The sequence below is a fragment of the Malaya genurostris genome, chromosome 2, assembly GCF_030247185.1.
Source record: "Malaya genurostris strain Urasoe2022 chromosome 2, Malgen_1.1, whole genome shotgun sequence".
Classification (NCBI taxonomy): Eukaryota; Metazoa; Arthropoda; class Insecta; order Diptera; family Culicidae; genus Malaya; species Malaya genurostris.
Window position 1 is genome coordinate 201,407,076 of NC_080571.1, and position 13,433 is coordinate 201,420,508.

Here is a 13,433-nt window from a genome sequence, read left to right on the forward strand (position 1 = left end):
GGGAGTCAAATCAGGAAAATTCGGTAATTGCTGAATGGTATTCGTTTCGTTTTTAGACAAATGCTCAAGAATAACGATGGTATTGTGTGATGGTGCGGTATCGTGGTGCAAGATCCACGAGTTGTTTGCTCACAAATCTGGTCTTTTTTGGCAAATTACTTCACGCAAACGTCTAATAACGCCCAAATAATACTCCTAATAGTCAATTTGAGGTTTACGATCATCCATTCTTTGATTTTATTGATGTTATTGTCGGTTTTCGAAGTCGATTGCCTACCGCTTCTCTCATCATCATTCACTGACTCTCGGCCACTTCTGAAATGTTCGTGCCACTGATAAACGACTATTTTCTTCAGAGCATCGTTGCCGAAACACTCTTCTGACATTTGCAATATTGTCGCACCATTGAAGCCCTTTTTTATCGCAGAGTTTAATGCAAACTCGTTGTTATAAATTCAATTCTATTTTGAAAATTTTAAAAAATCGAGGACACGCACAATCGCAGTTGCTTTTTTCTTCAGTGACCTTAAAATTTTTAGTGATAGTTTATTAAAACTGATTGATGTTCCATTAAAATAACAATAAATAGTTCCATGTTTGATCATTTGAAATTATGTAAGTACATATTTCGTTCAGAATCAATTGTGGCCTAAACTAGACTACAATGGCTAAACCTAGACTACTTTTTTTTTGTTTTGTTAATAACTTAATTAATTTTAATTATAAGTTTTTTTATTTATACCCGGTTTTAACCTAATTTTGGTCTTTTCGCCGGGTTTGTATCAGTTGGGGGGGGGGGGGGTATTGTAAGGGGTGGAGGTTGGGGGAGGGGGTGAGTTTAAATCGAGTAGTAATTTACATTTCATAGAGTCGAGAGGGGAAAGAGAGAGGGAGAAGTGTGTTGTTTATTGATTCAAGAAGGAGAGGAAAAAAGAAGGAGAGAGAGAAAAAAAAGAAGACGGAAAGAGAGAGATATGTGTAAGGGGAGGGGGTTTTTAGTAGATTTTCGGTAAGCTGTCAGGGGTATTACAGTTTTAGGTCGTGGTGAACATATTTCTTGCTGTTCTTGGAGGCTCCACTCCAGGTTTCGGGGGGTTCGGGTATGAGTTGACATCATTCAGGGCCGCGGAGAACATCCCTGGGGGACTCGTCCCCAGCGGATGGCCGCTAGCGGGTGTTGGTAGAATCCGTCCATGTGTTGTCGTCTACGTTAATAACTTTTTTTATATAATGCACAGCAATTCACCCTAATTAGAAGTTTCTTATGGTAGTCCAAACTTTTATATATGACATGAATATTGAGAATATTCCAATAAAAACAAAAGATACAGGGCAAATTCGAAAAGTGGTCCAACCTAGACGACATTCAAGCACTAAATAAAACGCTCCAACACTATACAGGGTCCGTCATCTAACATTTTTTTTAACTAGCGGTTATTTCGACATTGGTAACCATAATGTCACTTCTGATTTGACAGAAACTTAGTTTTATCCTTCCGCTGAACGAAAAAGGTTGTGTATAGACCATCCGATGCGTTATCGCTTCGCCAACAGGGCTTGCGATCAGCTTGAAGTTGACGCCGATTTTTGCCAAAAAATCATCTTCTCGGATGATGCACATTTTTATCTCGGCGGGTTTGTTAATAAGCAAAATTCGCATCTGGGTGACGGAAAACTCGCACGTTATCGTGGAGAAGCCGATGCATCCTCAAAGAGTGACGGTTTGGTGCGGATTTTGGTCTGGTGGCATCATTGGGCCATTTTTCTTCGAAAACGAGGCAGGAGCCGCCACCACGGTCAATGGCGAGCGCTACCGCGCCATGATTTGCGATTGGTTTTTCCCGTTACTTGAAGAGGAAAACTTGGGCACCATTTGGTTCCAACAAGATGGCGCTCCGTGCCACACAGCCAACGCTATGATCGATCTTCTGCGCACAGTCTTCGAAGATCGAATTATCAGTAGAAATTCGGATGTTGTTTGGCCACCTCGGAGCTGTGATTTGACGCCGTTAGACTATTATCTTTGAGGGGCTGTCAAAGATAAGTGTTATGTGGACAAGCCAGAGATAATTCAAGCCTTGAAGGACAACATTCATGCAGCCATAGCTGAAATAAAGCTGCATACAATCGAAAATGTACTAAGAAACTGGACCGACCGTATGGCGTACTGCAAGGCCAGCTGAGGCAGCCATTTGAATGAAATTATATTCCAAAATTAACCGGAAGGATTTACTCTAATATAAAAAAATAAATTTTGAAATCGAATGAACCGTTTGTGTTTTATTGCATGTTTAAAAAAAAAGTTGCATGGCGGACTCTGTATATATTGTTCGCATAAAAATTATATAAACGTAGCTTAGCCTATTATTGACAACAACGCCACCAAAGCAAAATACGTCGGTTTCAGGAACCAGCTTTCATAGCAAGGAGGTGGGCTTTGCTCCGTTCGCAACGTGCTTTGTTCAATTTCGTATAGCGTGTAGGGTTGCCACAATAAAATTTATATTTTTCAGCGGTCAAAAAGTTTAAAACGAGACTCACTCAATTTTCTCAGAGATTATTTGATCGATTTCTCACAAACAGGTTCAAATAAAAGTTCCTATAGTCTCATAGGTTGCTGTTTAATTTCAAACTTCCGGTTCCAGAACTATAAGGTAAAGTGTGTTTAATCATTTAGTGCGACGATGCAAAATAAAGAAAAATTCTTATTAACTTGACAAATTGAAAAGGTTACGTTACTTTATACCTAAAGAATGTTTCTTATTTTGTTCAAGACTGAAAAAAAAATTTCTTCACAGAATCTACTAGTGATATTTTTGAAAATATAAGTTATATGAGAAAGGCATCATTACACCATTAGGTGAATTAAGAAAGGTTTTACTTTTGGAACACTATGATTTTTGCCATGAGCAATGCGAACTTTTCAAATAACCTAAAGGTACCTTTCAAACGTGTCTAAGATTTACGAAACTTTCAAACAAATGGGGCGAGTGCTTCAGAATTTGGGTTTATGAAAAATACTTAGAATAAAAATAAAACTTTCGTATGCGTATGAAAAGCGATATCAAATTAGAAATGAATTAATGCAAGAGCAGTTCCCAGTTCGCTCGCTGAAATGTTCATATCTAATGAAATACCGGATTAGTAAGAAATAAACTTGCAAACCTCGTCGACGTCGTTCTGAAACAATATTATTTTTGGGATACAAAGAAATAAAACACTCTTATAAACTATTACAATTAATTTCATAATTACTCACTTTATTATTCGTTTGGTTTGGTACAATTCGTTTTCCGAGATTCTTGATTGCACAACTTGAACTTTTTGCGGCAGATCCGTGCTCATGCTCAACATTCACAAATGACTTCCAGAAGCCAAACTTAGTTTGTTATAAATTGAGAGAATGAATCAGCTGTACTATTTCAAAGGAATCAAATCACCTAGCAGGAAACTTTTTTTTGCTGTATTATTGTTACAAGCTAATCACATACATTTCATTGAATTAATTGCAGCACAAAATATTTCTAATATTTATTCATTTCTGTTCGTTTGCACATACTTTAGTGTAGAATTGCTTCGCTACTGAGAGTGCATGTCTCGTCCTGATTATATATTGGCATATTAAAACTCGTTGCTCTAACCAGTTCGGCCCGACCCGCTACTGGTGCACCGTCTATCGAGCAGATGCTACCGAAGCCGTCCCGTCCCGGTCATAGGAAAAAGCAAAATCTTGGAATACCATCAGCCGCAGCACCAGCAGCTTCCCTTTTGCCGCAAAAAGACTGTGAATGGGTGGACAACAGCCCTCCAATCTGCGTATATATGCTAATAGTTTCCCCGGTCCTGATGGGCCCGATCGAAATACTGCCAATCTATGGGCAATGATGCTATGAAACATCGTACAGTTCCTTCTCGGCTATCGTAGGCTCCTCGCAATCGAATGATGCCAGCATGAGTTCTGTGGAAGAGAGAGAGAGAGAGAGAATGAGAAAACCGAAAGAGGAAAGATGAAAAATTTGATCAAGAAAAATGTTGGACTGGACTCTACTGCTCACTGCCGGGGGCCGTGCCCCATAAAATCGGTTCCGGAGTGCATTTAATATTTCCCGTCGTCAGAATTATGAATGTACAGAATGGCATTTTTATTAACTGTTATCCATCTATAGTTATTTTTATTCAGGTCTGCGTCCGTAAGTTGAATTGAAGTGGTGAAGGTTAAAGAAGAGCATCGTTCATCGGGGGAAGGTCTTGTGGTAAAGATTCCGTTTTTACTTTGTCGAATGCTATTAGCAAATTGAAAGTTTTGTTGAATTCATTGTCGTGTCTACGATAAAATTATATCAATAGTTGATTTTCGCATTTCGTTTTTTTCCTGGCGTTAGTTGCAATGCGGTAGATTGATTTTGTTTCTTAGTTAATCGCCTTGATACGATGAAACATTCTCGCTTGGCTGTTGAGAACATTCCAACAAATTGGATAGCCAAATAAATTTAATTTAATGACTTCAAACTTTATTTTAATTACTGCTCTCTATCGTGCCGACGTTAACTTTTCGAGATTGACTTAATTAGAAAGATGAAGTTTGGAATAAATCCAGGCAGACGATCGATTACTAATTATTTCTTGATTTTGTTCTGAGGTAGTTGAAAAAATCAGTTATATCTGAAAGGCCTGAGGGAAAAATCGGATAATGCAAATTAGTATGGAAATTTCGATGAGTATCTAGAGATTTGTTTGGAATTCGGGAAAGGATAACATATTAAGCTAATAAGCGAAGTCGGTGTTGAATAGTCATTCGTACCGCACACGAATAGCTCTTGGCTTTTGGAAAATTTGCTGGCAACCTAGACTTGCTTCGATTTTAACAGCCCATTCGAAAAACTAACAGTCTTATTCAGAGTTATTTTATTGAATTGAAAATCCAACAACGATTTTTGTTCATTATTTAAATATTTTAATATACAAAGATGATTTTTTTTACTTTATTAAAGTTGAAAAAAATCTCATATTGCTAGTGTGAATGGACGTTCTTATGCATTTAGTAATTGGCTCGTTGTATCCAAATGCAGTCCTATGGAATAAGTACTGAATCAGGTTTGTGTTACACAGTGATCTATTCGGTATTCGAAAATTAAGGTCATAAAGCAGTTCAGGAGCATCAATCCCTCCGTTGATCAACTTAGCAATTATCAACGCCTGTTGAGTTTTTCTACGTCGCTGTAGCGAGTCGATTCCCAACAACGGGCATCTATCTGAATACGGTGGCAATTTTACTGGATCTCTCTACGGTAAATTTCGTAATGTCGTACGAACAAGTCGTTTCTGCACTCGTTCAATTATAAGGCTCCACGATACTTGATGCGGACTCCAGATTACCGACGCGTTTTCGAGAATTGGGCGGACGAGTGAGCAATACAAAGCCTCAAGACAATGCGGATCTTTAAAGTCCCTTGCAATCTTAGCGATGATACCCAATTGACGTGTTGCTTTCGAAACGATGAGAACGATGAGCATCGATGAGCATCGAACGTCAGTTTAGTATCCAACTGTACACCAAGATCACACACTTGATCTACTCTAGAAATAGTTGTACCATCAATGTTATAGTCAAATATGACTGGAGGTGAAATCCTATGAAATGTGATGGCTTGGCACTTGGCTACACTTATGATGAGTTTGTTTTTCCTGCACTAATCGGTGAATAATGTAAACAGACATTGTAGTCGCTGGCAATCATCTACACTACGAACAGTGAGATACAGTTTTAAATCATCTGCGTAGACTAATTTACATCCAGCTCCCAAAAGCAACGCCACATCATTGAAGAATAATACGAACAACCGGGGGCCTAAGTTACTACCTTGTGGGCCACCTGATTTATTCGAGATCTCGGATGATGTGCTGTGGTCTAAATTAAAATTAAAAAATTTAAAATCAAACTCTATATTTATAGCACGAATACAATTTCTTTTAAAAATTGATGATGCGCAAAAATTCAAAGAGAAAGTAATAAACGAGAATCTGGCATTTGCTTCTATGTCGTAATGAAAATAATATACAAAATTGTCCTTGATCATGTAAAATGTTTATGCATAATTTGAGCCTTATCAAAAAACACAAACTGAATTCGGAATGGAATTGACGGGGATTGATAAGAAACTTAGTAAAACATTTTTTAGAAACCTGCAGTCTTAGCATTGATAACGACTCGGATTCATCTTCGTTTTTGTCAAGATAACAGCTGTTTAATAAATGGAGAAAATTTATTCACTTAAGAGACTTTATAACAATCGACAGCGAAACAGTTATTGTTTTGGTGCTGACCAATTAAGTTCCACACTGAATCGTGTTGAAAGCAAAACAAGTTTACCATTTATCAATTCTATACTGTACGGATATTGGAAATTTTCTCCAACAGAAAACAGGAAGTGCTTTAGATACGTCTCTTGTTTATTGTTTGCTTTACTGCAACTGACCAAACAGTTTCGACGGTACACGGAAAAACGGACCAGAATCAAACGTAGCAAACTCCGAGAGCCGCTTGGCAGCTTAAAAATTTCAGCTACCTTTGCAAACACAGGTAGATACCTATAGTTTGTTTCCCGAGCTTGTTTTTCAAGCAAAAACAATGCAAATGCTTGAAGAACAACAGTGAGCTTCGTTACTCATGAATATGATGCAGAGCAGCTGGAAAACGTGTGATGCAATATCAAGCCGCCGGTAACGGATGCTGTCTGTTCGCAGTGTGAAACTAGTGGGCTCAGAACAGTAATGACATCACAGGAACCTACATTTTCCTAGCGACCAAGTACAAATCTGGGTTAGTGCACTGTATTTATGCGTCGATGCGTCGACCCCGGGTGGCGGCATGTTTACGTAAGAGATTAATTGGATTTAGCGTTACTGGTCTGTGTTCTTGGTAAAACATGTGGCAATCGTGTTCAGCTTTAGAGGCCTAGGCCGTTTGTAGAACACTTAGTATTTTGAATAAATTATTTATAACTACAACAAGCTAAGCATTTCATATGGAGAGTTTCAATCGTTTCATGATAGAATAGGTTAGAGTAATAAAATGTAGGCACGAACATATTTTCAGAACTGCGAAGGAACGAAACAGTCCTGATTTTAGGCATTAAAAATGCCTTACTCTTCACTGTACGGATCCGGTGCCAATTATAAAAGGAAACCCCAACCACTTAACCCTTTTCTGTTATAATTTTGAACGCTTATAACTCAGTCATTTGTTACTGGATTTATATAATTTAACTACCAATCGATTCGGAAACATTTAACTTAAACATATGAGGCAACGTCGTAGTAATTCAATAGTATACCATTTGAGAATTGATTTGAATTGACATAGCCAATCATAGCTTGCCATAATGATGTCATCCTACTATGCGCAGTATGAACTATCGCAAAAAACGGATTTTATAAATATATGCTCCAACACGTTGTGCTCAGTCAACCCCTGGTTGGGAGCAGAGATGACCATCTGCTCTGTGTGACGAAGAGACTCCGTCTCCCCTCGCACTGACAACATCAACGAGAGCTCTTCTCTTTCACACATATACACCACTGCTATATAAAGTGTGCACGCATCATGAGAGCGCGTGTTTATTTTCTTTCAATTCTAGCGCTGGATCACACCAAATTGCTAGAGCAGAGCTTTGAAATTCTCTGAGGTGGATGAAGATATTTTCTCCGAAGTGTGCACGCCGGTGAGGACTCTGGTGTACGGTTCGCATAAGAGAAGCTTGGGGCACGCATATTCAGAAAAAGCGCAATTTATCGTTAAAATTTAGTTTTTCCTTGCTGCGAAAAAGATTGTCATAGCAATGCCATCGTTACCTTCTATAAATTTAAAAATTAAATCACATAAGTGTTCGCTCACTAGCACGCACCAGTGGTCACTTGGGTGTATTTAGGCGAGAGAGCGTGAAAGCGATTCATGCGAAGAGAATGTGTTTCACTTGCACCAGCTGCTTTAACCACAAGCACACACTCAAATTCTGTCTATTCGACACTGAGAAGAAGTGCGTTTTATTTTGTGTGATGTTCGTTTCTTGCATCCCCTGTGTAGACATAAATCTTACTCATCGTGTATCACTCTGGCGAAATGCCATCACGGGCTGGGAGCAAGGAAGGTAGTTTGATTAGTGAGTGGATGACAATACTGAAAGTTACATCTATTCGTTCGCTAGATAGTCACCTTTGGTTGTGTGCGATGAATGTTGATGCCATTTTCCGTCTGCTGCACACCCTGTTCACTTGAGTATATTGAATACCAATTGGCTGTTGATATTCATTCTTCGGCTACTAGCAGACCAAACTGCACTCTTATGTACATATGTTCCGACAAGAAATTTTCATTAATGAAATTAATCAACCTTTACGATAATTCAATCTCATGTTAAGTCTTTCATTTACACTAGAACATTATTTTTATTTCACTTAACCTGCTGAGCTATGACATTTTATAGTTTGTCCACGAGAGCTTTTACTTTAGTGTTTTGTTAAAAGCGAGGAATGCAAAAATTTGATTATAACTTTTTTGTGAGTAAAATATCTAGTCATAGTAAGTGAGAGAAATGTTACGGATATTGTTAGCTACAATATTTCTTAGCAATAGCAATGTCTTTCTTGTATGTAAAAGTAACCATTTGATTAATAATATTATAGGGTTGCATATGTACGAATGAAGCGATGTGGATATTTTTGGCTTCACGAATAAAAGAGGCAAAACAAATTTGCTATACTGGAATATGTCATAATTTTTATACCATACAACACCATTGTTTAAGGGGAGAGTAAGGATAATTTGAATCAAAAACACTTTTTGTGATTTTTTACGGAGAAACAGCTTAAGCAAACTTTTCTACATTATAAAGCATCATTTTAAGAACATTAGGTAAATTTCCGTATATTAATATAGAAAAATAAGTTATTCACCCCCTCCGTCGTTCTCGAGTTATTATTTAGATTTTTAACAGTTCGCGATCTTACGATAAATTATCCGCCAATTTTGAGGTGAAAAGCTGCAATAATATGAAAATGGAAAAATTTCTAAAACGAAGGAGGAAACATTTTTTATCAAGAAAGTATGTTCCAAGTTTGAAAAGAATCCGTTCAGTCGATTTTGCAGGATCGTGTTCACGGACTTTGATAAGTTGATTTTCAGAAAAACGCGTTTAACCCTCCGTCTGACTGATGGGTCCAGCCAGACTTTTTTCGTATTTTACCATCAATTTTACATATTTATAATTTATCTATCGACTTGAGGTTTCAGGTAGCTTCCTAAAATTTTATTGGCTATCTATTCAATTTGCAATATAGACACTTTTCTCGAAAAGGACGAAAAACGGATGGTTTGAAACATTACCTTCTGTCTGACTAATGCTATCTGGCTGGATCCCATACATTTTGTATAGGAAGACATATGATATAATATATGTTTATGATTTTTGTAAATGTGTCTATTGTATTTCTCCATTCTAACCTCCATTTATGTTCACATCGTACATATACAAGTGTTCATCCATAAACATACAAACGCGCGTTTGTGTTTGTTCTTGCTTTTGCGTTCTTTCTTTTCTATTATTAGCATTCTTTGCCCATTCACTGCATATATGCAACATAATGTGTAAACGAACACTTGACCTGTGGAAATGGCACTGAAACACACATACGTCTGAGTATTTATTTTGCGAGTGCTCTGTTAGTATTGGTTGCTAGATTCATCATATCTGCGTCTCAGTTGATGAATGAAAGTAGAACGCATATAACACGAGTGCCAGTAAACTTATTATTTACGCTCCTATTTATTTGATTGTTTACATTGCATTGATACTTTGTCATATAAATTAATGAGTGATGAAGTCTAGTTTTCATACAATACATGGTCACGAGCCATTATTCAACGTTACTTAAAGTCGCTGTCAGAGTGAAAGCGTCACGGGAAGCGTCTGGACGCGCGTGTGAGTTAGTTACATTCGATCAAAGCAAACCTGTCAGAGTGAATGCGATGCGAAAACAATACATCGCATTGAACCGCTTCGCTTCGGTCCGTGTTCCGCGCCCACTCTGACAACAACCTAATAACAGACATCAAACAGCAATCTCTTTTTACTAACGGAAGCGGAAGTTTGCAATAATTTCTTTGCTATAAATATTATTATAAATTCGTCTTGAACGCATTCGACACCATTTAATTCTAAGAAAAATTATTCTGGTGAAATTATTCTACTCAACGCTCAAACGCTGAAAAATAATTCCTAAAATTAGCTTCAGAATCCTAGATAGTGTTTTGCAATTATTTAACTATTTTTCAAATTTAAATCTGCTGATAGGAGAGTTTTAAAACTGCATTTTTTATGTCATCATGATCGGTCGTTTTTCGTACACAACATTGCAATTTTTCAACAAATTGTTGGATGTGATGGCATTGGCGGCCTATTGTATTTGCAAAGAACTCGACGATACAACAAAAACAATGCAAGATGCACTTTTCCCCATTCTTTGTCTAGAACTCTACTTCAAAAAACGATGAAAAAAATCATCATCATTTTTCCAGAATTATCGTTAAACTTTAAACAAACTAAATTCAAATGTTTTGCATGATAAAAAGCATCATTCAACATTTTGTAATTTTTTCGTGGAAAAATATTGAAAAATAAGTTGGTGAAATCATGATTTGCGGTGTTCACTGTATCTCAGTGCAGATTAAACAGAAGTGAACAAATGAACGCAGCATAGTTAGAGTAGAAGTTTTTCTAGACCCCAACGTTTCTGTTTGATTTTTTAATTTTTTTTTTAATTTTTGGTGGTTGTTCAAAGTGAAAACTGCGATTTTTCACGAAAAAAATCCGCCATATTGTAGCTGTAAAATCTCCCCAAAGTAACAAACAACGAAAAGGAAAACATTAGAGTCTGGTTTTTTATATGCAGAAAGTGTGTGCAAAATTTGAAAAAAATTGGTTCAGTAGTTTTTGAATGACAATGGACACGGACTTTCAGAACCTGCTTTCGAAAAAAACGCGTTTAAAGTTTTTTGTCTATAAAATCAATGGAAACAATTTCTTACTCCAGGGAGCCCGTAGGACCTAACACTTTCGAAAAATCATATTTTTTCTTTTATAATTTATTATAATGAAACATTTCAAGAATATTTTGTCAAGTTTTGAAGTCAATCGAAGTAGAAATCTTGGGCCTGTGCGCCGAGCTCTTGCTTCTTCGCCCAATGAGATAGACATAGATAAAGGTCCATAACTTCCAGAGTGTAGTTCCAATAGGCTTGAAAATTTCACAGAAAATTCTTCAAATGTTTTACTATAGGAAAATATAAAGAATATAATAAATGATTTTTCAAAAGTGTTAGACCCTACCCGCCCCTTAAGGTACTTCCAGAGCCGGTATTCAAGAACCAGCATAACCCAATTCGTATGGCCATATGACGAATAAATTGCAATAGTTTTAGGTCCAGCTTTTCGGGATTGTCATCTTCTAAATCGGTTTGAATTTTAAAAACTCCTCACCCTGTTATTCTAGAATCGGAAATTGATTTTGTATGGGACCATAAATCCTTTAATATGATTTTTTTTAAACTTGATTTGGCCTTCTTTTAAAAAAACGATTGAGCTTTGGGGAACGATACTGGAACCGGAATTCGAAAGTCGGTTTAACCGAAGTCAGTTAAATTCACCTGAGGAGCTGTATAGTTCACATTTGATTCGAAATGTTTTATAATCAGTGTAGACATCTTTGAGGAATTGTAGTGCGAGTTAAATTTTTGGGTGCCTTCCGGATCGAAAATTTAATACCGCTAAAACTGAAATAAGTTAATTTTGTTGTCGACTATTCAAATCATTAGCCGATTAGCCTCAATAATTTATGTGAAATGGACATTTTTATGATAATCATCATGTATCCCATAAACCGTAAGTTGGATCTAACTGAAAAGCAAGATGTTTTATAGGATCTTAAAACTTTTCGCTTGAATCTTAGATGGTTCTTAGATTTCATTTGAATCTTAGATCGGTTCAGCCATTTACGAGAAAAATGAGTTGCAAAATTATAATTTCGTTTCACATATCACCCTATAGTTCCAGAACCAGAGGTTGGAACCAAACATAATTCAGGAACCTTGTTTGGAAGCATACGACTTTTCATATGGATCTGAGTTTGTAGAAAACGGTTGAGTCATCTCCTAAAAAAATTGAGTGAAATTATTTTTTTTTATTTATAACAATTTTTATTAAGGCCAATTTGCGTATAGCTTTACGTGGCCGATTTACCCATGTTTTTGTTACATAATATAATTTGTATATTGTTGGATCTCGTTGTCACCCTTCTTCTAGGGGGAGAGGAGCTTCCATTTCCTTCTAGCGAAGATTGGAGGTCATTTTGTCCGTTGCTGATATCATCCATTGCTACATAGTTGGAATTGTGAGTGGTTTCCGTTTCCTTGTTTTCATTGTTGATCGCAGTTTTGGGTTCATTTGCAGTTGCTGTAGATGCGCTTTGTACATTGATTGCAGTTGATAGTTGGTTAGATGGTGAAGGTGCTTTTGAAACAGGAGCACTGCATTCACTAGTTTCCGTTGTTGGGTGGTTGTCCTTGTTTTTGTTTGTTTTGTTTGTTTTCGCAGTTTCAGTGCAAGGTTTGCCGTAGTGTGCAGGTTGTTCACAAAACTGACATGTAACCAATTGATTTTCATACGTAATCAACGTTTTACACGGATGTATCCCGTCTTAACCACAAATGATGTAAGATGGAATTGCTTTACGTAGTTGCATACGTACCACTCGCACGCCATTCAGGATACCCGGGAAAAAATTCCGCCATACTTCCTTTTCGATGGAAAGAACTTAACCGTACTTCGACATACATTCCCGAGCATACCCCTTCGCTGGTTTGCGGGGGAAGGTCATGCACGCGTACTTTTATGGCATTGTCCACCATGTACACAGGGATTTTATATTTAACATTGTCATGATCAATACTGTGCACCCAGTTATTAATCGAAGCAAATGCAATTGCATCTTTTTCACGTTTAAACATAATGTACACACAGTTAGACGCCTTGTTGAATTGAATCTCACTTACATCATTAACGTTTAGATGCATTCGTTCCTTAAGCAAGATTTCAATTTCGGTTGCTACAGGTCTAACCTTGCAGCGCTTGAAATCAATACAAATTGAATTTGGCCTTGTAGGCCAAGTTTCAGGCTTTGTTAAATCGTATTTGCCCATTTCGTACACTCTATTGTTCACTGAACTGTATTGTCTTTGTTTCTGTCGTCGCGACCGTAAGAAATTTTCGACTGTGTCGTTTGCGATGCGAGCACGAACTGCGAGTGAAATTATTATCACACACGCATTAGCTGATCTCGACGAACTGATTCGAATGGAATATGAGTGTTATGTTCTTTCA

General features: G+C 37.2%; 1 protein-coding gene across 3 annotated transcripts in view; it reads right to left on the bottom strand.

Annotated features, from left to right (window-relative positions):
* Positions 1-3,230: 3,230 nt before the first annotated feature.
* Positions 3,231-13,433, bottom strand: part of LOC131427060 (ras-GEF domain-containing family member 1B) — a 154,698-nt gene continuing 144,495 nt past the window's right edge. For 2 of the 3 annotated variants that reach the window (XM_058589958.1, XM_058589957.1), the window contains exon 11: positions 3,232-3,958. In XM_058589958.1, the coding sequence (XP_058445941.1) occupies positions 3,888-3,958 (71 nt within the window). In that variant the 3' untranslated portion in view covers positions 3,232-3,887. Of the gene's footprint in view, positions 3,959-13,433 lie in introns of all 3 variants that reach the window. The other variant, XM_058589959.1, reaches the window with a different exon arrangement.